This window comes from Gossypium raimondii, chromosome 12 (genome assembly GCF_025698545.1).
Source record: "Gossypium raimondii isolate GPD5lz chromosome 12, ASM2569854v1, whole genome shotgun sequence".
Taxonomy (NCBI): domain Eukaryota; kingdom Viridiplantae; phylum Streptophyta; class Magnoliopsida; order Malvales; family Malvaceae; genus Gossypium; species Gossypium raimondii.
This window is the reverse complement of record NC_068576.1, coordinates 20,541,864-20,568,027: the sequence shown is the minus strand read 5'-3', so window position 1 is coordinate 20,568,027 and position 26,164 is coordinate 20,541,864. Positions and strand designations below refer to the sequence as shown.

Below are 26,164 nucleotides of genomic sequence, written 5' to 3'. Positions count from 1 at the left end.
CAATTAGAAATTTAGAATTTATAGTTGAATCGATTAAAATCGCTTGAATTGTGGATATATCATTGACAAGTAATAAGTGAAGTAGTTGAATTGAATTATTAAATTTGTTATGGGATTGGACTGAAATATTGAAATTGTGATTTGTGTACAGATAAATTGTAAATCCTTGAAAAGTAAGAATCTACGTGGACCGCTTTAATAAGAAAAGCTTGAATAAAGTGCCTATAAACACGTGTGTAGTACTAAGTGCAGGCTACTACGTGTATCGATAGATAATGGTTACATGTGTAGTACTATGTGCAGGCTACTATGTGTACCGGAAGGCTTTGGTCACGTGTGTAGTACTATGTACAGCCTACTACGTGAACCGGAAAGTTTGATCACGTGTAGTACTATGTGAAGGCTACTACGTGTATCGAATGATAATAATTACACGGGTGGTACTATGTGCAAACCACCGAATATTCGCTATTATACCGACGTGTTCAACGGGATATGAGCATTGATAAACAAATATGAGTATGTGATTGAAGTTTGAAAATTTGCTAAAGAGCAAATGGAGTGATGAAGTTTCGTACTGTGCTTACAAAATAAATTTTTGTAATGTTATGTAAATGAGTGAAATTGAAACAGAACAGATTTGAATAGTGGAAGTGATGTTAGTTTGAAAAATCACCAAAAATTGTAGGATTTGAGTTATTGGTTTAATGAGAAATGGAATTAAACCTTAATGAGTCTACTTTCATATAAAAGAAGCAGATCAAGAAAAAGAGTTGTATATTTTGAGATATTTGAATTTTAGTGAGTCAGGGTTGGATTGATTTCGGAATCCCCTATTCTGACTTCGAAAAATCATTAAAAATTGTAAAAAAATAATTATGAGATATAATTTATAACATTAGAATCCTTAATGGGTATATTTTCAAAAGAAACAAACAAAAATATCATCCAAATTCTGTATAGTGAGATAATTCATTTTTAGTGAAGAGAGGTCAGAGATGTTGAGCAGTGAAATAGGGGTGACTTTAAAGAATAAAATGTACTAATTGGCCAAGTAAAAAATTCTTAAAATTTTATGATAAGATGGTATATGAGTCTAGTTTCATGGAAAATTTAGGAAACTTAATTTGGAGTTCTGTAGCTCCAGATAAAAATAATTTAGTGACTATGATGCAGAAAAACAGTTTGCTGGAATTTGAATAAATATCAAATTTATGGTTGATTAAAATTATGTTATCTATGGAAACATGTTTTAAATTTGTTTATCAATTACATACGTACTTACTGAGTTATATGCTTACTTCTCTTTCTTTTTTTTTTGTTTTATAGTGTTATAAATCATCTCGGAATTCGGACAGAGTCGGGGATCATCCACACTATCTACATCTTTTGGTATTTTGAAACCAATATTTCTGAATTATGGCATGTATAGAAGACTTAATGTTAATGTGATGTATATATATACTAATTACTACTTAGCTTAAGATTTTAATGTATATTAATTGATAGGTTTTTTTTAAAATGCTAGCGAGGTTACTTTGAATGTCGTGAATGATTTAATTATGTTTAAGTATATAGCTGTATTAGTTGAAATGTTGAATTGGTTTGAGATTGCGTTTTGAAAATTTGGAGGAGGGATTAGACATTTGTAAAAGGGATTATGTCAAAAATTTTATATAAAAAAAAACTCTGATTGTATGAAAATATGTATTTTATGTTTGATAATATTTTTTACCCTGTTTCGGCAATAAACACGGGTAAGAGGTGTTACAGTTAATTTGGGGCATTTAAGTTGGCATCTAACACATTTAAATACTGAAAAACCAATACCTATTCCATCTTTAAAAACTTTAATTTGATCAATTAACAATTCCCCCAACATCTAAAGCGAAACTACACACTATCCCATGATCAACCACACTTACGCTTCCCGAATTGTGAGATCTAAGTCGTCGAATGATCAAGATTGATTTTTCCTAAATTACATATGGTTAAAGGATGATTAGGAAGGGTTAAAGAACCCAAGATATTTCTTGAAATAGACGGGAAAAATTAAAAAAAAACAACCCCCTTTTGTGCCTCTAGGCACAGCGCACTACCACCAATGGTGGCAAAATCGGGGCTGATTTAAAACCAAAATTGAACTCACTTTAAAGATTGGAACAATACCCAATAAATCTTTAAAAATCACCCCAATTCAAAATTTGGAAATTTTGGTATGTTATTGAAAGATCCATAAAAAAAAACGAAAGAAAATGGCACTTACTCAAGCAAGAAGATAAGGGCGGCAATTGAGTTCTTTTGGGGTATCAATGAAGGCCGATATTGAGTGCTAAAATTTTAGAAATTTTATGATATAATGAAAGCAAAAATAGGAAAATGATGGTGCAAGAAGAGAAAAAGAATGGTGTAAGAACCCATTGCAAAAAAGAAGAGAAATTGATGGTGAATCTTGGTTTCTTGGGCGACAACACACAAGGGAAGAAAGAAAGAAAAATGAAGAGAAAATAGGAGAGGAAGAAGGTGAAAAGCTAGGGTAGGGAAAAATTGACTTGAAGGCTGAAAAATACGAGAAAAAATTGTATTTACACCTAGGTTTCAAGGCTTGGGCGGCACAAATTAAGGAGAACGAAAAATTTTAGCAAAAAGTAAGCTATTTTGCGAGGGAATGGAATTTTACTTGGGACTTTAATCTGATTCTCATACTTTATACTTTCTTATATTTATTTTAACCACTAGGCTATTTCTTCATTCTTAAAATAATTTTGCAAAGTTTATTTTTAAAAACAAGGCATGTCATATACTAGGGTTTGATGCGAAATTTGTAAAATAATAAAAATGGTGCAAGAGAATGGATTTGAACTTGGGTTTCAAGGAACGTTTTATTAACACTTAACCAACAAACCAATACCTCATTGATTTCCCAAAAACGCACAGATAATCTCAAAAGTTAGGACATGACCACTCTCTCTCAATTCACAAACCCAATTATACTAACCCCTGATTTTTAGCATGTACCAGTTTAGCTGTCACGTAAATTAAATTAATTATTGACATTTAAATATTGAACGCATTATATGTACAAACTTGTTGTACATAAGTAGAGAACATAATTAAAATTAATATATGAATTTGATTCATATAAAAATATTAATTGAATATAGTTTACTGAAATTATTAAAATAAATAGTTATTATAATTCCGGTCAAAGATAAAAAATATGGAAGTTAATATTATTTTGGAAAGAACATGGTGTTTTAATGCTTTCCATATGCTTCTCTAAAAATGAAAAAAAGGAATTATTTTGTTTTTATTATGTGAAATTTAAAAAAAAATACAATCCCAAAAGTGTATAGGTTACCAAAAAAAGAGGGAAAATCGGGTCTAGCAGCCGTTTTTGAAATTCTATCTAAAAGGTTCGAGAGAATTTTGTTGTTCTTTCTTTAATTGGGTGACTACGTAGAGACTAAGACTTTTTTTTTTGGCTTGGGATTGACATTGTGCAAGGGAATTAGATCGAAAACGTATATTTTCAACCCTATTTCAACACGATTCGTTCCTCGTACTTAGATCTATGGTTGTTGATTTTGATGTTGGGCCAAAGGCACGTATTATAGGTACTAAGCTGTCCTATTGTAATGGGGCTTTGGAGAACAATAGGAAGAACGAGGAGAGCCATGATGATTCAAGTTGTTTTGAGACAAATATTGATCGTAGAAGGTTTAGAAAAGTTACGTTATTAAATGAGATAGGTGATGACCAAAACATAAAAAAAAATGTGCATAGGGCATAAACCAAAGGAGATTCAGTGTGAAAGCCATAAGAAGAGGAAGAAGTGTTTGGTGGCTAATGCGTCAATTTCGGACTCAGATGTTAAGAATCGAAAAAGGGTCATCTTAAAAGCAGCGGAGGAGATATTATAGTTTGGGAAGTTTTCGGTCTCCAAACGAAAGGAGATGAGGAAATTATAGTGAAGGATCTTGTCTCTATCTTGTAAGCCAGAGGAGATCCAGAGTGCGAGCTCAATAATTAAAGCTTTTTGATTGAGTGTGGAAGAGAACCTTGCCTATTCTTTCTTAGAATATTAGAGGTGTGGGCAAGTAAATGTTATGGTGAGATTTGAAGTTATTTATTCAAAAGCATAAAGTTGATTAAGAGTCTTAATTGGAGAAGTTTACGCCATAGTGGTTTGAAAAGGTATGGTCTCTCACATTTGTTGATGTAGGGTGGGATGTTTGTTTTACGGAGGAAGGTTAAGCGTGACAAATGATAAATTGGGGCTGTGTAATGCTTGTATTCACTACACCAAAATAGGTCTATAGCGGTGTTTTTTTAGGCCTTTAGCGGCGCTTTTTAACGCCACTAAAAGTATTTGCGGCGCTTCCAAAAGCGCTGCAAAAAAGGCCGCTAAGGAAAACGTCGCAAACGTTTGTAGCGTTTACAAATGAAAACGCCGCTAAAGACCATGTTCTTTAGCGGCGCTTAGTAAAAGACGCTGCTAAAGAACATGTTCTTTAGAGGCGCTTAAGAAAAAACGTTGCTAAAGAACATGGTCTTTAGCGGCGTTTTTTTCTAAGCGTCTCTAAAGAACATGTTCTTTAGCGGCGTCTTTTCTTAAGCACCGCTAAAGAACATGGTCTTTAGCGGCGTTTTTTTCTAGGCGCCGCTAAAGAACATGGTCTTTAGCGGCGTTTTTTTCTAGGCGCCGCTAAAGAACATGGTCTTTAGCGGCGTTTTTTTCTAAGCGCCTCTAAAGAACATGGTCTTTAGCGGCGTTTTTGTCTAAGCGCCACTAAAGAACATGGTTTTTAATGGCATTTTTTCTAAGCGCCTCTGAAGAACATGTTCTTTAGCAGCGTTTTTTCTTAAGTGCCGCTAAAGAACATGTTTTTTAGGGGATTTTTTTTATATTAAATTTTTTATTTTTTCAGCCCTCCTATATAGCAAACAAATCAAAAGCAACCAGATCTAAACTAGCCAAAAGCAATAAATTTATATAATATTTCAAATTAAACGAATAAAACAATATTAATATAAATAAATAAAAGTGAATTCATATTATTTTTGCAAAAAATGTTAAATGTTAAAATGATAAAAATATTTATGCCATACACTATGACGGCGGAAGTTATGATCAAACATCTTCATCATAATCAAGTCAGCTTGTTGGAGTTCGTCGTACTTTTTGCTCTGCTCTGCTTCTCTCGCTGCAGCCTCCGCTTCCCTCACTGCAGTCGCTGCTTCCCTCGCTGCCGCCTCTACTTTAAGTTGTAGTTGGAGTTCTTCATATTTCCTTTGAACCTCAACTGTGGTCGCTTGCATCTGAGCCATCTCGTCTTTTAACCTCTGAACTTCAGCTTGAGCCTGACTCCCCGAAGCCATGTATTGGTACGAGCTGGATCCAAAATATTGGGTTGGGCTAACAAAAGATCCTTGAAATCGAACCCGACCATACCTTTCAGACCCAAAACTTCAGAATAATTCGGTTATCAATGTCTTCAAGATGAATGAACTATCACTAGAAGCAATCGCTTTGTACTCCGCCTTTTTATCCTTTAGTTTTCCTAATAAATAAATCACATAGTTAGGAGCGCAATATTATATATTAAAAACATATGCAACGTAACAATAGTCGCATTACAAGAAATGAATTAAACCATTAGAAAATAAACACTATAAATAACTAAAACAAGTCAAATCGTATTAAGTAAACGTACCATTATTTCACCAGCTTCAGGAGTCATGGGAGATCCATCTTTCTTCCTATGTGTAATTTCAAAAAGTTGAAGGTGTCCAACTTTTGACCGACGACGCTCCTACAATATAGTAGTAAAATATTATTTAATAGAAAGTTATACATATTTGACAATATTAAAAATGAAAAATACCTCCCTCGACTACACATGCAAAACTTCTCGACCCGGCTGTGTGGGTGAATTTTTGTTTCTGCCTGCTGCTTTTTCCAACTTGTTCACGATTCTACGTTATGAAATTTTTAGTACGTAAATAGAAAATACTGTAAACCAAAATAATTACAATAGTTTGGAAGTACGTTATACCTCGCATTTCTTCGAATGCCAAAATCTAACTGCATCTTCCCATTGGTACCTCAACATACCCGGCGGGACATTTTGCAATTTCTCATCGAGGGTTGTTTTTGTCTTATAATAATTTTTCTTCAAAGTACTTTTATTGTCTCTCCATCTTTTCCCAATGCCTTCTTTACATAAGTATCCGAGACCTCTAAAGCAAACCTCGCCTACAAAAAACAAAAAAACACAAGTTAATAAAGTAAATATAAATGAAACTACTTCCCAAGCATTACAGATGACATTAACATTTTGTGTTACCTTAATATTATCGAGGGCTTGGTTTTTGTTGCTATCGGGCATTTGATTCCATGACTCGTAGTTGATAGGCAACATATTTGGATTTCGTGCTAAAATGCCCATGTATCCTGCTAAAAGTCGAGCTTCTAATCCAACAGGCTGACCAAAACTATTTCGTCCAACTTTGACACGCTCGACTGGATCTAACTCCTATAACTCTCTAAGTAGCGTACGTCCTCGACCTCTGCGCGTCCCACCATTTTCAGCTACAAATGGTATATTATAATATAAGAATTTGAAAAATAAATCAACTATAAGTCAACACGCATGTAAATTAAATGTAAAATTACTTTGAACTTCTTTTGGATCGTCAGCTGTAATCAGAACATTCGAAGATCCAATTGCTGTCTGTTGTTCAGTACTATTTGTTTCTGTCGAGTTTGGATCATTTTGAACAATGCTTCCCCTTAGAATTTTTCTTCTAGGCATTTTATCTGCAATACACATAAAATATTTCACAACTTAATAACTAATTACAACAATAACAGCATATATAAAACAGTTGAAATATATAATAAAACCAAGATTTAAATTATGATATTACATATAATTAAACAATCGTAAAATCTTACTACATCATTATTTGTAAATATCATCGGTATCCTGACGAACCCATTGAAATTGTGCACTAGTACTAGGGAGATTATCGTTTAAGTTTTGTTCTGGAAATGGCAAAGTTTCTGATCTGTCGTCGATGTTATCTCTACTTCCACTGCCCATGTCAAACAAGTCTCTAGGGATGTTACGGAGTACAACATACCAACCCTCATCAGTTGGATCTTTTGAGTAAAAAACTTGTTTGACTTGAGATGAGAATACATACGGCTCATCTATCTGTTGTTGTCCTGTGTGAATCAATCAGTCAAAGTTCACCATTGTAAAACCAAATTCATCTTGCTTAATTCCACGAGCTGTATTAACATCATCCCAATCACCTCGAAATAAGACAACTTTCCATTTGCCGTAGTAATCCAACTCAATTATGTCAGTAAGATGTTCGAAATATTACACATTTCCCTCAACAGGATTATTGTCCCTAGCACTAACATAACTTGTAATTACAGAATTGACGACAATTCCACAATTTTGCGTTCTCCTCAACCTCTCGCGATATTTTGTATGAAATTTGAATCCGTTGATGAGGAACGTACTATATCTTTTAACCACTCGATTTGGACCTTGGGAGAGCCATTTAACTTCGTCGTTTACGTTCTTCCCACTCCAAACCTATTGAATGGAAAATAAACTGAGTAATTAAAAATGTTATGAGAAAGCATTATTATTTGTAAGCGGAAGCTCCAACTGCATACCGTTTGGCTTAACCATTCATAAAAAGATTCTGTAAACAACTTATTGATATATCGATGTTGTGTTCTTCGGGAGCGCGAACGAGATCTCAATATTTGTTTGTACTCACTATGTTAAAAAAAATGTTCACTTTGTTAGAAGATAAACAATTTTTAGTTTGATAAATATTTATAAAATTTGTAGAACTTACTTCCGTAAAGGTTCCAATGATTCGTGGTGAAACAGAACATATCGATGTGCTTGTGCCCACGATAAATGATCTAATTCTGCAATTTCAACTTTACCGATTGGTTCTCCAAAACTTTGGAACAAATAAGTATCGGCTAAGTTATAGTCCGTGAGTCCAGCATTCCTATTTGGTCTGTTCAACCTTGTTTCGACATCTTCCAAATATCTTTAGCAGAATGTCATACATTCCTCCGCCAAGTAGCCTTCAGCAATCGATCCTTTTGGATATCGCTTGTTGCGGCAGTAAGACTTTAATTTGGATAGGAACCTAAACAAGATATACAACATTATCAAAAGTGTATTACTAAAGCCATAGAGGTGAATGAAGGAAAATTTTAAAATTTCAACTAACATCTTTCTATGGGATACATCCATCGATAGAAAACGGGTCCGCCAAGAATTGCTTCGTGCGGGAGATGGATTATCAAGTGAACCATAATGGTGAAGAAAGAAGGTGGGAAGATTTTCTCCATGTTGCATAAAGTCAAAACGGCTCGATCTTGTACCTTCTGAAGTTCTTGAACATCCAAAACTTTGCCACAAATGGATTTCATTATATTGGATAGTTCAATTATACAAGACGTCACCTTCTTGGACATACAACATCGTAGAGCAAGTGGCAGTAAATCTTGCATCAAGATATGATAGTCATGTGATTTTAGTGAATATAATCTTCGATCTTTAACACTAACACATCGAGATATATTTGATGCATATGCATCTAGAACCTTTATATCCTTCAGCACCATGCAAAACAGTTCTTTCTCTGTCTTGGACATTGAGAAAATAGAAGGTGGCAACCGATATTTCCCATTCAGAAGTGGATTGGGATGAAGATCAGGCCGAATTCCCATTTGGACTAAATCAAGTCGACTCTGAAGATTGTCTTTTGATTTTCCGTCGACATTCAAAATTGTACCCACAATGTTCTCGCAGACATTTTTCTCAATGTGCATAACATCAAGATTGTGTCGTAAAAGGTGATGCTCCCAATAAGGCAACTCAAAAAAAATACTTCTTTTTTTCCACAAGTCCGCCTCATTAGGATCGTCCTCTTCGTCGGAGTCATCATCAGCTTCATCATTTGATCTTCTGTTTCTTTGCGTGTTTCGCAGTTGGTTCGTCTTCCCATAAATCAAATTCATATTTTCCAACATGAACAAGATTTCAGAGCCACTAGTCTGCGAAGGAGCTTCTCTGAACTCTTCAGTGCCGTCAAATACAGAACTCTGAAATCTAAATCTATAATTTTCCGGTAACCACCGACGATGCCCCATGTAAGAGAACTTCTTCCCATTGTACAACCATTGTGAACATGTTTGTGCAGCACAACAAGGACACGCGTAACGACCCTTGGTACTCCAACCGAATAAATTGGCATAAGCGGGAAAGTCATTAATGGTCCACATCAAAGCTGCACGTAAATTAAAGTTCTCCTTTCTCAGCACATCGTATGTCTCGACACCAGCCCATAATTGTTTTAACTCTTCAATAAGTGGCTGTAAATAAATATCGATATCATTCCTGGACCCTTTCTCCATAGGGATAATCATAGATAAGATAATAGAAGATTGCTTCATGCAAATCCATGGAGGCAGATTGTAAGGAACAAGCACTACTAGCCAAGTACTGTACGCAGTACTCATGATCTTGAAAGGATTAAATCCATCAGATGCTAGCCCAAGCCTCACACTCCTAGGATCGTTTGCAAAGCTTGGAAATTTATTGTCAAATGATTTCCAAGCTAAAGAGTCTGCCGGATGCCTTAGTAATCCATCATCGGTTCGTCCATCATGGTGCCACGTCATTAACTCTGCTGTCTTCGATGACATGAAAAGCCTTTGAAACCTTAGTATCAGCGGAAAATACCATAAAATCTTGACAGGCTTCTTTCTTGAGTGTGCATCATTTTCATCATCATTCCCATCTTCTGTGTGTCTACTTATCCAACAGGAGTGGCCGCATACATGACAGCACTATTGGTTTCTCCGATCGCCTCAATACAACATGCAGTCATTCGGGCAACTATGGATTTTGTTGTACCCAAGGCCTAAATATTTTATCATTTTCTTCATATCTTTGCATGACTGAGGGATTTTTGCAAACGGAAACATTTCTCTAAAAAACTCTAACAGCATTGTCAATGATTTTCCGGTCCACCCTCCAAACATTTTAATTGAAAAAGACGAACATAGAAGGACATTTTTGAAAATTTTGATCCCTCATACAGTTCTTCGTTCATATCATTAAGTAGCGCGTAGAACTTCGCCGCTTCTCCATTCGGCTCTTCATGAGGTACACTACTTCCCAGTTCAGTAAAAGCATTTCCACCAAGATTACAATCATGAGAAGCCACAAAGTCTGCTGGGAAGGATTGGACACCATGATTGTGCATATTACATCCCGCAACATACCTTCCATGTCATCCCCTCTATCAGACTGATGGTAACCAGTACCAGAATAAGATACATCCATCCTTGAAGATGAAGTACTAGGCGGGCATTCTCCATGAAAAAGCCATTGTTTATAACCCCGAATAAACCCATCAACTATTAGATGCTCGTATATGACCTCACGATAATGCCAGTTGATGTTGACACACTTCTTACAGGGGCAAAGAATCATGTTCTCCTGGCTTGCATATTGAAATGCAAAATCTAAAAAAGTCTGTACTCCATTTCGATAATTGTTGCTTACCCTTGACAAATTTATCCAAGACCGGTCCATTTCTTAATTCTTTAAGAATTATGTAACTGCTGTACTATGAAGAATTATGTTAGTTATGTATTATGAAAATTATGTAAGCTGTGTACTGTATAAGTTATGTAAGTTTTATATTATGAAAATTAAATAAGTTATGTATTATGAAAATTATATAAGTTCAATATTATGTAAGTTATGTATTACGAAAATTATGTAAGTTCAAAATTATGTAAGCTATGTATTATGAAATTTAAGTAAGTTGTGTATTGTATAAGTTATATAGGTTATGAAAATTATGTAAGTTCAATATTATGTAAGTTATGTAAGTTCAATATTATGTAAGTTATGTATTACGAAAATTATGTAAGTTCCAATATTATGTAAGCTATGTATTATGAAATTTAAGTAAGTGTATTGTATAAGTTATGTAGGTTATGAAAATTATTTAAGTTCAATATTGTAAGTTATGTAAGTTCAATATTATGTAAGTTCAATATTATGTAAGTTATGTATTACGAAAATTATGTAAGTTCTAATATTATGTAAGCTATGTATTATGAAATTTAAGTAAGTGTGTATTGTATAAGTTATGTAGGTTATGAAAATTATGTAAGTTCAATATTATGTAAGTTATGTACTATGAAAATTATGTAAGTTCAATATTATGTAAGTCGTATTATAAACAATTATGTGAGTTGTGTATTGAATAAGTTATGTAGGTTATGAAAATTATGTAAGTTATATACTTGTAAAAATTATGTAAGTTCAATATTATGTAAGTTATGTACTATGAAAATTATGTAAGTTCAATATTATGTAAGTGTGTATTATAAACAATTATGTAAGTTGTGTATTGAATAAGTTATGTAGGTTATGAAAATTATGTAAGTTATGTACTTGTGAAAATTATTATTAAAGTTAAGTAAGTTCAATATTATGTAAGTTATGTACTATGAAAATCTAAAAAGTTATACATATTGTGTATTATATGTAAGTTATGTATTATGGCATTTTCTTAACAAAAAATGAACCTTATTTAAATAATTTACATTGTCATTTTATATGATAGGAAATTAAATTGAAAGTGTGAAAAATTTAGTTTTATCCAAAAATAATAAAATGTACATAGTAAAATTAAAAATATTAAATTAATAAATCAATATTTTAGTTGAGTTCAAGTTCAAATCCGCCTACAATATTTTTATTTTTATTAATTTTAAATTTAGAAAAACACGATATATATTAAAATGGTATATATATAGAGCGAAGTCGAATTTTTTAGGGATCCCGAAATTAAATTTGTAATAGTAAAAGTGCAATTTCACAATTTTAATAGTCAATATATTTATAATTTTAAAAGGATTAAATCAATTTTTATCTTTTTTAAGAGAAGTCAACGTGGAATTTTATATTTATTAATTTAAAATTTTTAAATCTTAAAAAATTACATTTTAGAGAGTTGAAACTCATCAGTCTCTTCAATAATTATAATTGATTTTAATGTTGAAACTCATCAGTCTCTTCAATGATTATAATTGATTTTAATTATAGAAAACGGTAACCTTTTTCTTTGTTAAATAAAGAGAGAAATTGTTGCGGATTATAATAGCTCGAGATGTTTATATAAATATGCTGAAAATATAAATAAATAGTATACAAAAAAACAGCATTGTATACAAACAAACCAAATAAAAACCAAAAATAAATAAATAGTATACGAACAAGGAATAGGACAAATCAGAATTGTATACAAAAAAACCAAATAAAAAAAATGAAAACCAAATACAGCAGGTCAAACTGAATACATATTTGTGCGACAATCCTTCTGAATAAATTTGTTAATCAGTAACAAATAGGAAACATTTGATGGATTTTTGTTCAGTTCTTAACTAAACTGTTTTTGTTCAGTTTATGTTTAACTGTGCATCATTTTTTTTCAGTTTTCAAAGTTTACAATTTTAATCTAAACAACATAGGTAAACAGAATACCAATTGCAGAAACTCATATGCTTAACATTCGAAATGTTTAACATAGCTAAACATTCAAAACTATGCTTAACATTCAAAATGTTTAACATAGCTTAACATAGTTTTCAAAGAACCAAATTTTGTTCAGTTCATGTTTATGCTTAACCCAAGTCCCTAAACTCATTCGGTTAACATTGAAAATGTGCAATACGAGAAGACTAAAGAAACTGTGCCAAAACAGAATACCAAAAAAAGAATACCAAGTAATGTGCCAAAACAATCCTACCAAAACAGAATACCAAGTAATCCACAAAGTCATTTGCTTAACTGTTGTGCCAAAACAGAATACCATCCTATGTGTTTTTAATAATCAACAATCCTACCAACCCTAAACACGGAGAAGACCCTAAACTTCCTAAAACCCTAAAAATCATTGAACTCCGTCAAGAAAGGATTGTGCGCATTCCCAATATAACAGAAATTAAAGCATTACAGTACCTTGCCTGCGATGAACAGAAATGAAAGCCCCGAACCGAACAAACCCTAAACACAGAGAACACTCGCATTTCAGTTCATTCAACGGGTCATCAACAAATTACAAACAAGAAATTTAACAAAAATAATAAAATGCAACCTTTAAATACAAAATATAAAGAAAAGGGTACCTTAAATAATGAATACCCAAAAATAAAAACCGACAGCAAAATCACCTTCTTCTCTGTGTGGGTTATGTATCCTTGCAAGAAACCCAAAAAATGAACCTTCTCCTTGCTGCTAAAACAAGCACTCGACTTCTCGACGATTTGATCTCTTGGAGTATTTCCCTCTGCCTGTTTAGGGATTTTGAGAAATGGGGGAAATCGGGCTGGGGGCGATGACTTAAGAGAAAGAAGCTGATTTTGGACAAAAACGGCGTCGTTATCACTTTAAATCTTGCGGCGTTTTGAAAACAAACGCCATTAAATTTTAACTCCGCAACGAAGCGGTGTCGTTTTCTTAAATTATAAACGTGCACTTTCCGGCGTTTTACAAAAATGCGCCGCTAATGTTTATATTTTCTGGCGTTTTACTACAAAACGCCACCACACCTTAAATTTATATTAATATTATTTATGTTAAAAACGGCAACGTATTATATTCTTAACATTAGCGGCGCAAACATAAAAACGCCACTAGATTCACAAATTTTGCGGCGTTTTGAAAAAAAACGCCACTAAAATTTAACTCGTAATGAAGCGGTGCCATTTCGTTTAATTTTTATTATGTTCTTTGCGGCATTTACTTAAAAACGCAGCTAATTTTAGATTTCTGTGGTGTTTTAAATCAAAATGCCGGTAACGATTGCCTATTTATTACTATCAAAACGACATCGTTCGATATTATAATTTTTGCGGCGTTTACACTAAAACGCCACTACTTTCACAACCTCTGCGGCGTTTTTACTTAAAACGCCACTAATCTTTAACTCCCCAACGAAACGGTGCTGTATTGCTTCATTTTTATATATTTTTTATGCATTTTGTGAACAGTAGCGCTAATATTAACATTTTTATATTTTTTATACATTCTTCTAGACATTATTTTTAATTGATACATTAAAATTATGACATTATTAATATTATTATTAATATTATTTAAAAATTTTATCTGATTTATTATTTTTAATTGTTAAAATTTTATAAATTTTATAAATCTTAGAGAGTGTATAATTTAAATATTATCAATATTCAAAATTATTAATTATTTACATATTCAAATAATGTATTATAATTTTAAATTTATATATACTCTATTTTTAAGTGAATATATAAATTATTAATATATATGTAAATAAAACAATTAAATAATTTGTTTTTTCATCATATATAACATATAAATATGCCATTCGTCAATTTGTAAACTAATCATTTCTGTCAATTAGAACCCTAGTATCATAATAATAATTTAAAAACAATACGCATTTGTCATTTTTTTAATTTGGTGCCAAAAAAGTCATTAAACCCTAAAACTCATAATCATAAACCCTAAATCGCCCAAATCCTAAAACCATGCATTGTAAATATTAAATTATAAACTGTAAACCGTAAATCACAAGCCCTAAACCCTAAAACACTAACCTCTTATAAGCCTTGAACACTAACCTCTTAACATGACTAAAATGACCTAAACCCTAAACCTTAAACCCCAAACTCCCAACCCCTAAACCCAAAACACTAAACCTACATCATAAACCCTAAACTCAAAACTCCAATCACAAACATTATATAATGATTAACCCTAAAACCCTAAATCATATACGATAAACTTTAACTTATAATAATCACTGAACCTTAATCACCAAACTCTCAAACTCTAAATCGAAAATACTAAATAGGCCTACATCGTAAACCCTAAACTCAAAAACTAATCCAAAAATATTAAACATTATACCCTAAAACCTAATACCCTAAACCAAACACCGCTATTCACTCTATACCTCAAAACCAAACCTACATGCGTTTTTACATGAGCGCCACTAATTCTAATATACATCAAGACCAAACGCTACGTTTTGGTTAATATATTTTGCGGCAATTCTTACAAAGCATCTCTAATACTCTGCTTTAGCGGCCTTTTTCCGTAACCGCCACTAATTCTTATATACCTCAAGACAAAACGATGCGTTTTGGTTAAGATATTTTACAGCGTTTTGTATAAAACGCCGCAAATAATGTGCTATAGCGGCGTTTTCCCACAATCGCCACTAATTCTAATATACATTAAGACCAAACGTTGCGTTTTGGTTAAGATAGTTTGCGGCCTTTCTTATAAAGCGCCTCTAATACTATCCTTTAGCTGCGTTTTTCCGTAACCGCCACTAATTCTTATATACCTCAAGACAAAACGATACGTTTTGGTTAAGATATTTTATGCATTTCGTATAAAAGCGCTAATATCGTATATAGCGTTTTTCCACAAGCGCCACTAATTCTAATATACATGAAGACAAAACGCTACGTTTTGGTTAAGATGATTAGTGGCATTTGTTACAAAGCGCCTCTAATACTCTCCTTTAGCGGCGTTTTTTTGTAACCGCTACTAATTCTTATATACCTCAAGACCAAATGATGCGTTTTGGTTAAGATATTTTGCGGCGTTTACTAAAGAACGCCGCTAATAATATACTATAGCGGCATTTATCATAAACGCCACCAAGTCTAATATACCTCGGGAACAAACGATGCGTTTTGGCTAACATTGTTTGCGGCGCTTACAAATAAACGCCGCTAATTATGCTATATAGTGGCGTTTTTATATTGCGCCGCTATTGCCACTATTCCTGAAGGTCAAACGATGCGTTTTGTCAGTTTTTCTTACGGCGTTTTTTTTAAACGCCACTAATGATGTTCTTTTGCGGCGTATTAGAATTAGCGCCGCTAATGTTAGATCTTTAGTGGCGTTTTGTGTCATGCGCCGCTAATACTCGACTTTTAGCGGCATTTGTCATCTAAACGCCACAAAACATGCCGCTAAAAGCCTGTTTTGGTGTAGTGATTGGGAAGGGCCAGTGATGTGAATTCATTTTTGATTTGGTTGTTGTACCATATATGCTCCTTGTGGTGTGAAGGTTCATTTGTATATTTATTTTAAGATGTCAAATTTCGTAAGTTCCTTTTAAGATTGAAAAGATATGACCAATTCTTGGGAAATTTTTTTTATGGATTATTGGTTTTTAAGCCTTGAGAGAAAGACAATAATGGAATGTTGTGATGTTCTTTTAAAGGATAAATTCTGATGGTTTTTTAAAGTAAGGGCGGGAATTCTTTTTCCTATTTTCGGAGGTGGTGTTTGATAGTGTGGAGATGGGAAAGTTTAATCTTGTATGTGTGGATGGTAGAGAATCGATATGACTCGTTGTGCTGAATTGTGAACTTACAATCCAAAAGTTGAGTGCTGGTGATCTTGACATAGGAGTAAGAGTTTTTTTTGGTTTTCAACGTGGTTGGTTTGACACAACCTTAATCAATCCGAGTGAGTTTTTTATATGATCGTAGTTTTCTGTTGTTGATATTATTCAATCTTAAATAATGTACTTTTGAAAATTTAGAAGATATAATGATACAAAAAAAATATATTTATTTTGTGATTTTTGCCATTCAATCTTGAATTTTAAGTCTAATGTCACATAATTAAGCTATTTAAATGAATAATGTACCATTAGCATTAAAAAAATGAATAATGTACAATCAACTTTTTTGACCATTTACCGTTTTAGAATTTGAAAAAAATTTCAGTATACGAAGCGTTGACATTTTCTCTATACAGGAGTCTCTAAATTCCACCATTTTGTGAAATGTTTGTAGCACAGTGGACAAGAGGCATTGTTTACTTCGTGTCACTCATCTTCTAATCAAACCATTGTTGACTTCTCAATTTTTAATGTTTACAGGAACATATTCACGCGCACACTCATGACCTATCTTGAGGAGGCATTTTAGAAATGTAATCATATTCCGGTGTATCTCGAAGTTAAGTTTGTATTCAATAACAAGTTAATTGTTTTTTGCTAATCATTTGAACCCGATTTAAAGAATGAAGACGTGAAAATCAAGGGGGCTTAATTATGCTAATTTGCTAATCAATTTAACCATAGTCTTGTACGTTTCAATCAGGTTCGTCCAAGGTATATTGTAATTTTGTGACCTTATATCAGCAAAAAAAAAGCTTGATAGAAAAAGTAATGGTTATCATATAAAAGCTTCGATGAAACCAAAGGGGAAAATTAGTGTCGGATAATCTAGGTTTAAAGAATGGAAGAACATAAGACAAACAATGGTGGATGTTTTCTTTGAATTTAGTTTTGTCTGAATGGAGATAGCTGACAGATTGGCCCTTTGTGCATGCTTGGTTTTTACCATTGAAACTTTCTGGTGTTATACGCTCGGACATGCCAATGATGCTTCTCAACGCAATCCAAATGGCGAAAATCACTGTATAAAATTATCAAGTTTGAGTTTTTTCTTTTACGAAGAAAAATTATGGGCAAAAACAGCCCAAAGCTGATCCTGAGAAAAACGACAGATTGCATTGATTGTTAATATAACAATGGATAAGTTTCCAGAAATTTGATTTCAGCAAGCTTACAAGTGAAATGGCACTGTGAATTCAATTCATTTTCAAGTATTAGAACCAAATTCTGCGTATTCTATACGCTTGGCAAGGCATCCATTTTTCACAATTTTCATAAAATACATAAACTAAAACACAAAGTAACATGTTCTGACTATATTCCATGTATCTCTTTGCTTATATTTGCATGTAATGGAGTTTTGGAGGGGATATATTACTAACTAGGCTTATGAGAACTTAAAAGAGCTTTCCCAGAACCTGCTGCTGCTGATGAATATGTATGAGTAGAGCAGCTACTGCATGAACACTGAGTTCGACATTTCTCCGCATCTGTGATCCCTGTTGATGATGATGTGTAGGAAAGTTTGCAGAGACTCATTGGAGGTGCGTAATACATGGGTACTGGTAACTTGGATGGCAAGCTAGGCAATGGAGATTCAAAGTTTAGGGCATTTATCACTTGCCTAATAGAAGGGCGGCGAGTGTAATCTGGATGGCAACACCATAACCCAGTTGCCATCAAACATTCCATTTGCCGCTCATCAAAAACCTTGCCTAGTCTTTTATCAACAGCTTCAGGAAGTTGGCCTTTTCCATATAGGTCCCAGACCCATTCTAGTAGCCTTACCTTGCTTGGTTCTTCCCTTGGTTCAACTGGCTTTCTTCCACATGCAATTTCAAGTGCCACAACGCCAAAACTGTACACATCGGATTCCTTGCTAGCCTTACCCGTAGTGACGCATTCAGGGGCTAGGTAGCCCATGGTGCCGGCCAAAACAGTTGTTTGTGAACCCAGGTCATGGTCCACAAGTCTTGCAAGACCAAAATCTCCAAGTTTGGCATTGAAATTTGAATCCAACATTACATTGCTAGACTTTATGTCTCTATGAACTACACATTGTTCCCACTCTTCATGAAGATACAATAAGGCCGAGGCCAAACCGAGTGCAATTTTGTACCTTACAATCCAAGTTAACATGATTTTACCTCCAAATAAGTGAGAATCAAGGCTTCCATTGGGCAAGAATTCATAGACAAGGAGGAGTTCACCTTTTTCATGGCACCAACCAAGGAGTTGAACCAAATTCCTATGTCTCAATCGGCTAATAATCTTCACCTCTGATATATACTCCTTTTTCCCTTGCTTTGATCCTCTTGAAACCCTCTTTACTGCCAATTGTGTGTTGGAATCACTTAATAACCCTTTGTAAACTCCTCCAAATCCTCCTTCTCCAAGCTTCCCTGCCTCAGCAAAACTATTTGTCGCTCGACATAGTTCATTATATGTGAACCTTTTTGGCCCCGTCCCTTTCTCGAACTCATCCTCAATGGTGACATCAATGGCTTCACCGTCCTTCAGACGTGCCCTTGCTCTCAACATGATGAAGCAAACCAAACCTAACCCACAAGCCACTAGACCGAAACCTACACCCAAACCAACAATCAGCCCCAAGTTCTTCCTTTTCCCACTTGTCTCCAAGCTTGACTGGAAACTCCAAGAAAGAATATTGTGAATCTCAACCTGACGCCCAGTAGATGCTGAGAAACCTATTCTAACCCATTCTGGCAAAAACTCCCTCAAATCTACAACATACGCAAGGCTTGAATTCCCAATGTAGAGTGGTTGATCAGCATAGGTTAGAAAAACACTGAGGTTTCTTGTGGTAGAGTTGTAAGTCACCCATGCGTTGGCTGTTGATCCATTCTTGATGCTACTTCTCCATGGCACTGTTTTTACTGAACGGATGGAGTTGATGTTGATGCCTACATGATCGTCACTTGGATCCCCTATGTTTTCGAAACTATCAAACTCCACAGCAACGACGTTATTAGTGGAAGAGTTTGACTTAGAGTCAGGATCGAACAGTGCAAGGTAGCCGTCGCTGGAATTAGAAGGGATTTTGGAGTCGAAAGGTGCAATAAAGAAGGATATCCCGTCACCATATTCACTGAGATTGACTGCTTTTATGATGAAGGAGAAATGGGTGGTGAAATCCGTTAGCTTCCCATTACGAGCATCCCAAAGGCGCAGCGGTTGATTATAAGAGGCTCGTCCAGTGCTACCTGTGAGAGTGCCAATAGCAGCGTTCTTGGTGAGTTGTAGAACGTTATATGAGGAGAAAGCATCGCCTTCGAAGTGAATGTTTGGTGTGTTTGGATTGAAACTGGGGAAGTTAAAGGAAAGTGGCTCGGCATAAGCGATTAACAAAAGAAAGGAAATGAAGAGGTTGATAAGAGGAGAGTACTGGTTTTGTTTTGCAGAAGAGAGAGCCATTGTAGATAGGCATAGAAGAGATCAGCGAAGGTGACAAAGGGTTTTCGAGGCCTATGTGAGTAGTTCAGCATATTTTTATTTCTTATAAATTTTAATTAATTAATTAATTCCTCTGGTTCAACGATCGGCATATATATATAATTAATTAATAATTGAAGCTGCTAATATCACAAAAGGGGTCAACTTTACCTAAACAGATGCATATGTATACAAATTCAAGGCTCACCAAACTGCAACAATTGGCCTGCATCCTGACCATTCAAGGCGAGTTTTGGACAATTCTAAACAACTTTCTAGGGAATATTGAATCCTTTTGTCAAATGTAAAGCCGACTGATCAATTTGCTTAGACGGCATGCTAATATCGTGTTCGGCTAATATTTTACAAATTTTCATGTTATTATGGGGGCTGCGATCCCTTACTTTCATTTTATTTTATGTATTCTAATTTGACATAAAAAATATTAACAAAAATAACTCATCGAAAACAAGAAAAATTTAGAAAAAGAAAATTTAAGCATCAATTAACTACATCTATTTAACGGTATCCACAAATCAAGTTAGCTCAAGCCAAGACTCAAATGTAAAAGAATTTTTAAGCCAGTGCTCAATCCAGTCTATTCAGAAAGCTCAAATCATTGTTTAAAAAGTAATATAATGGTAAACATATATTATTTTATATTAATATTTATATATTTTAATAAATAAAATTAATAAAATATTTTAAAATTATTTAATTTAAATTTAAGTCAGATTGACTTAAAAATAAAAAAAATCGTTATCTAAATTTAACTCAAATTAAACCGGGTCGAACGAGCCACTCAACTCATGAACAAGCATTCCCCAAGTAGCACTCTTTTAAAATATTAATAACTCTAAGTTATAAATATTTATTTGTGATGGGTTTATGATTAAATGCTAAAGTTACATATTTTATGTAATTAAATTGGTTAATTTATGAGAATGCACCACTAATTTTGCCATATTTATTGAATTTTGTGCAGAAATGCAATTTGGGGCTAAATAGAAGAAAAAGGAAACAATTGGGCTAGATTGAAGAAAGAAGCAAAGAATGAGGGTCAGAGCAGAATTTTTCCAAGAATAATTAGCTAAAATTGTTGACTTAGTGGGAGATTATTTTGGGATATTTTTTGTCATGGAATATTTTTTTCCTTAATTTTCTATGACTAGTTGGCTCCTAATTTAGTAAATCCACTAGTAAAAATAGAGTCTGTATTGATCATTTATTCATCAATCAAAAGTATTAAGTTTTTATCTTTCAATTCATTCTCTCCTTTCACACGTAGCATTGTTGTTTCTTTAGTTTCTTTTCCTTCAAATTATTAATTTCCAGTAGCCAACCACCCATTTACCTTTACTTTCAATTCCTAAAATTTCCAGCTTGTTACTACTCATAATTTACAATTTCTTTTTCAAATTCTCTTTTCATTCCCAATAGTCAACCACCCCACTTTAATATATTTTCCCAACCCCCATAATCAATCACGTCACCCATCTTTTCACCCATTTACCTTATTTAATTTATCAAATACCAACATGCCCCAAACCTTAGCCAACTAAACCCATTTTCAGCTTTAGGTCGGATTTAACCTCATCAAAACCTGTGAGTTACGAACCCGAACGATTTAACTCTTAAATTCCAGTACTTATTATTTCTCCGGATTAAGAGTATGACTTTGTCAGCTCATAAAGTCAGATCAACACTAAGTCAAAAAGACGTCGTTTGAGGTAGTGTGATTAGACGTACAATTGGAATTCCGAAAGGAATGTTTCTAATCAGTTTTCTATGAACACATTGGCGTGCCAAGTGGAGATTACTGTTTGGTTCCGTCAAGGGAAGTAGTAACCGGATTTAAATGTCCCACACGGTTGAGGGCATTGATTCGAGCTAGGCTCTTCTAGAACGCAAAGCTACCGGAGTTCTAAATCATGAACGTTTCGTGGTTGTTCGATCGGTAAGAGTTAGTTCTTGGAAGTTCCATAACTAATTTACACAACGAAGAGTTGGTGTCCGAGGCGTCCTTGGTAGCTATAACTAGCTTATTGGATAGGAGGAGTTCATCTAATTTCGAGGATCGGTTCAAAGACGAGGAAAAATTCGTGCCTAAGGCTGAGCTTATTCTAATTAATTTTTCTTCAAACTTATTTAACTGCATTTTATTATTTCATTTTCAACTTTTACTTTTTACACGTTTTATTTATTTATTTCAGGTTCCAGGTTTTCGATTTTATTCTCCCCCCTAATATCTTGGGCACGACAATTGCCCCGACATAAATCTGGTCAAGAGAGCAACAATTTGAAGTAAACCCAGTCTCTGAGGGATCGACCCTACTCCCTATACTGCTCAAATTGCAAACTAGGCGTAGGTTTATATTGGTGAACTTGACACCCATCAGTTTTGGCGCCGTTGCCGGGGACTGGCAACACTCACAATTGTTTAAATTATCTTCATGACCAGATCTTCATCCGGAGATCTCGAATATGACCTAGAGATAGAAAAATCAGCACGAGCACGACGAAAAGAGACAGAAGCTCTTAAACGTGCAAGTAAAGCAGAAGTTGAGCTAGGAAAAGGGCTCTTAGAAACCGACATTGAAAAGTTGAGACAAGCAATTCGTGCAGAGGCAATTCGACGTGGGAAACAAGTCGAAGTGGTTGATCCTGAGATCGAACCACTTCCTGAAACAAAAGAAGCAGAAGACAACCTAGGTGAACCAAAAAGGATGGCACACCGAACCATTCGTCAACTAGCCGCTACTCCCAACGAGCAAACACCGTTATACATCAACTATCCAATCGGAGAAACCCCATTCGAGTTGAAGTCAGGCCTGATCCACCTTTTGCCCACTTTTTGAGGCTTGAAGAATGAAAATCCACACACTCACTTGAGAGAATTCCACAAGGTCTACTCAAGCATGAAACCTCAGGGAGTAACCGAAGATGAAATTAAACTTCGGGCCTTTCCTTTTTCTTTAGTTGATACAGCAAGAGAATGGTTATTTTACTTACCTCCAGGTTCTATTACAACGTGGGATGACTTATCTCGTGTTTTTCTTGACAGATTCTTTCCAGCATCGCGAGCAGCTAAACTTAGGAGAGACATAGTGGGAATTCGCCAAATGGAAAGTGAATCACTCTATAACTATTGGGAGTGGTACAAAAAACTGTGTGCAACTTGTCCTCAACACGGTTTGACCGAGCAATCACTTCTTCAATATTTCTACGAGGGTTTGCTCCCTATGGAAATGAAAATGATTGATGCTGCTAGTGGAGGGGCGCTTGTCAATATGACTCCTCAAAGGGCAAGAGAACTGATATCCACCATGGCGGCAAATTCTCAACAGTATCGACCAAATTCAGAACCCACAATACGGGTCAATGGGGTAAATGTTTCATCCTTAGAAGATAAATTGGATAAGCTTACTAATATTGTTCAATCTATGCTTACAGGAAAGAAGAATCTGACCCAACTGTGTGGAATATGTACTACGTCTGAACATCCGACGAATTTGTGCCCAATCCTTAACAAAAATTCAACGGCACATGTCGACGCTGTCGGAGGCTTTCCGAGACCTCCGCAAAGACGCTATGATCTTTTCTCTAACACCTACAATCCCAAGTAGAAGGATCATCCCAACTTGAATTACGGAGCTAACCCCCGATATAATCCATCGTACCAACCAAGACCACTGCAACCGCCACCCAATCCGAGCACATCTCTAGAAGCTATTATGAAGAGACTTACCGTCGATGCTGCAAAATATCAACAGAGGACAGACGCATTAATACAATAGCTAACTAATCAAGTTAGTAAACTCTCGATGGCAGTTAATCGTTTAGAATCTCAAGGTAAATTACCTTCCCAGACAGAGCCAAATCCTAGGCAGAATGTAAGTGCAATAACTCTTCGTAGCGGAAAAGTTCTGGAAACAGTTCCAGAAAAAAGTCATGGGCAAAGACAAGGAACAGGAAAAGCAGATATCTGATCCAAAAGCCAGACCAGAATCAGAAATTCAGAAACCAGTCGTGATGCCACCTCCTTTTCCAGGGAGGCTCGCGAAGGATAAGAAAGAGAAGGAGGAAAAAGAAATACTCGAAACATTCAGGAAGGTAGAGGTAAATATCTCTTTGCTCAATGCTATCAAACAAATCCCTCGCTATGCAAATTTTCTCAAGGAATTGTGCACTAGCAAGAGGAGGTTAATAGGTAACGAAAGAGTAAATGTAAGAGAGAATGTCTCTGCAGTACTACAAAAGAAAGTTCTGCCCAAATACAAGGACCAAGGTATGTTTGCTATTTCTTGTGAGATAGGTAATGTAGGCATTAAGAAAGCCATGTGTGATTTAGGGGCTTCCATTAATGTTATGTCTTATCCTATTTATAAGTTGATTAACGCAGGTCCTTTGAAAAAGACAGGAGTAATAATCCAGTTGGCGGACAGGTCAATCATCTATCCCGAAGGGTTGCTTGAAGGCGTCCTTATTAAAGTTAACGAATTAGTTTTCCCTACAGATTTCTACATTATTAATATGGAGGATGATAACTCAACTAATTCGTCTGACATTTTACTTACAAGACCGTTTCTAAGTATCGCAAACGCAAAAATTGATGTTCAAAGTGGAACATTGACAATGGAGTTTGATGGCGAAATCGTGAAATTCAATGTCTACGAAGTCATGAGTCATCCTAACTCATTATCAAATATTTCCAGTATCGATAGTATAGATTATTTAACTCAAAATTATTCTGAATATCATGACTTTGATGAGTTGGAAATTGTCCTTTACAGAAGCATTGACATGGATGTATTGAGTCGTCTCGAGGAGTTAATTGTTATAGAAGATCCGTTTCGAGAAATTGTCAAACACTTGGAGACGCAACCATTGTCGACGAGTCGAGGATTTTTCTGAATTCTGGTAGTGCCTAAGGATCAAGACAAAACAACTTTCACGTGCCCCTTTGGAACGTTTGCGTATAGACGAATGACATTTGGACTCTGTAATGCTCCGGCCAGTTTCCAGAGATGCATGGTGCGCATATTCTCCGATTATGTCGAGAAAATCATTGAAGTCTTCATGAATGATTTCACAGTGTACGGATTTTACAGACGATTCATAAAAGACTTCTCGAAGATCATGCAACCGCTTTGTAGTCTATTACAAAAGGATAAAGAATTTGAATAACACAGGTCGTCGAGCTTAACGACGTTAAACAAAGCGCTGTTGGGAGGCAACCCAAATTTTCTTTTCCTTTATGCAAATAAAATTTTTGGTAAAATGGGAAATGAAAATGCATGTCGAGGATTAGTTCTGTCTAAGGAAAGACTTGGTACTTAAGTATGTCCATTGTGACTCACCTCTCTTTCCTGGGAACTTACTTGGCGTATTTATCACGATTATTTTACCAAATCTCGTAATCTTAGTTTTTAATAATTTATTTCTTGAGTTTATAGCTTAGCTAATAAATTTGAAAAGAAAAAAATTTTTAATTTTCCTATTTTTATTATTTATTTTTACTATTTTATTTTATTTTTGTAGGAAAACATTCCAAAACAAAATTAAATTAAACATCTCAACCCACAAAATTCTTTTTATTTCAGCCAAGGCCCACTCTACCTACGAGACCAACCTCCACGACATTGAAATACATGGGGAGTTTCTTTTTTCTCTCTTTCTCCTACTTATCTTTACTTTTATTCTTTGAATTACATTGGGACAATGTAAAATAAGTAGGGGAGTGAAACATAAATTGGTTCTAATTTGCTTATCTGTCATCGCTATTTTTGCATGTTTTTGGTAAAAGGTAAAATTTTTGTTTTAAATTGGGATGGTACACTTATGGTTTGACCTATTTAGCTATTTAATTCTTTACACATGAAACTTTTCAATAACCTAGACTTAGTGGGTAAGAAATTTTTGGAAATTATAAGTTTGCTTGACTGTCTACTTTTTATCATATGTCAAATTTTTGAATGCAAAAAAGAAAATACTCCTCTGATACGAATGTTAAGAGTGAAAAATTGGGGTTGTACATCGGGCTGAGTAACCAGAACGTGGTGCTTGGGTTGTCATTACATCTCGCGTAAAAAGGCTCGTGTGGCTGCTCAATTTCTTTGCACTCACTCCGCTAACAAGTTATCATGAGTAGGGCGAAATAACCCGC

At 34.6% G+C, this 26,164-nt stretch overlaps 2 protein-coding genes across 2 annotated transcripts; one reads left to right on the top strand and one right to left on the bottom strand.

Annotated features, from left to right (window-relative positions):
* Positions 1 to 17,922: 17,922 nt before the first annotated feature.
* LOC105762045 (L-type lectin-domain containing receptor kinase IX.1) lies at positions 17,923 to 19,980 on the bottom strand. Its single transcript, XM_012579966.1, has one exon. It carries the CDS (start codon positions 19,978 to 19,980, stop codon positions 17,923 to 17,925), a length of 2,058 nt encoding a protein of 685 aa, XP_012435420.1.
* Positions 19,981 to 23,949: 3,969 nt separating this feature from the next.
* On the top strand, positions 23,950 to 24,912 carry LOC105762044 (uncharacterized). The gene is made up of 2 exons (XM_012579965.1): positions 23,950 to 24,286; positions 24,401 to 24,912. Exons 1-2 carry the CDS (start codon positions 23,950 to 23,952, stop codon positions 24,910 to 24,912), a joined length of 849 nt encoding a protein of 282 aa, XP_012435419.1.
* Positions 24,913 to 26,164: the final 1,252 nt, after the last annotated feature.

What these genes read in the sequence shown, in the direction of transcription:
- LOC105762045 (XM_012579966.1), bottom strand. Translation starts at nt 19,980, where the DNA reads ATGGCTCTCTCTTCTGCAAAACAAAACCAGTACTCTCCTCTTATCAAC.
- LOC105762044 (XM_012579965.1), top strand. Translation starts at nt 23,950, where the DNA reads ATGGGCAAAGACAAGGAACAGGAAAAGCAGATATCTGATCCAAAAGCC. An exon ending in GCCCAAATACAAGGACCAAG is followed by an intron (nt 24,287 to 24,400) that starts GTATGTTTGCTA and finishes TGATTAACGCAG; the next exon opens with GTCCTTTGAAAAAGACAGGA.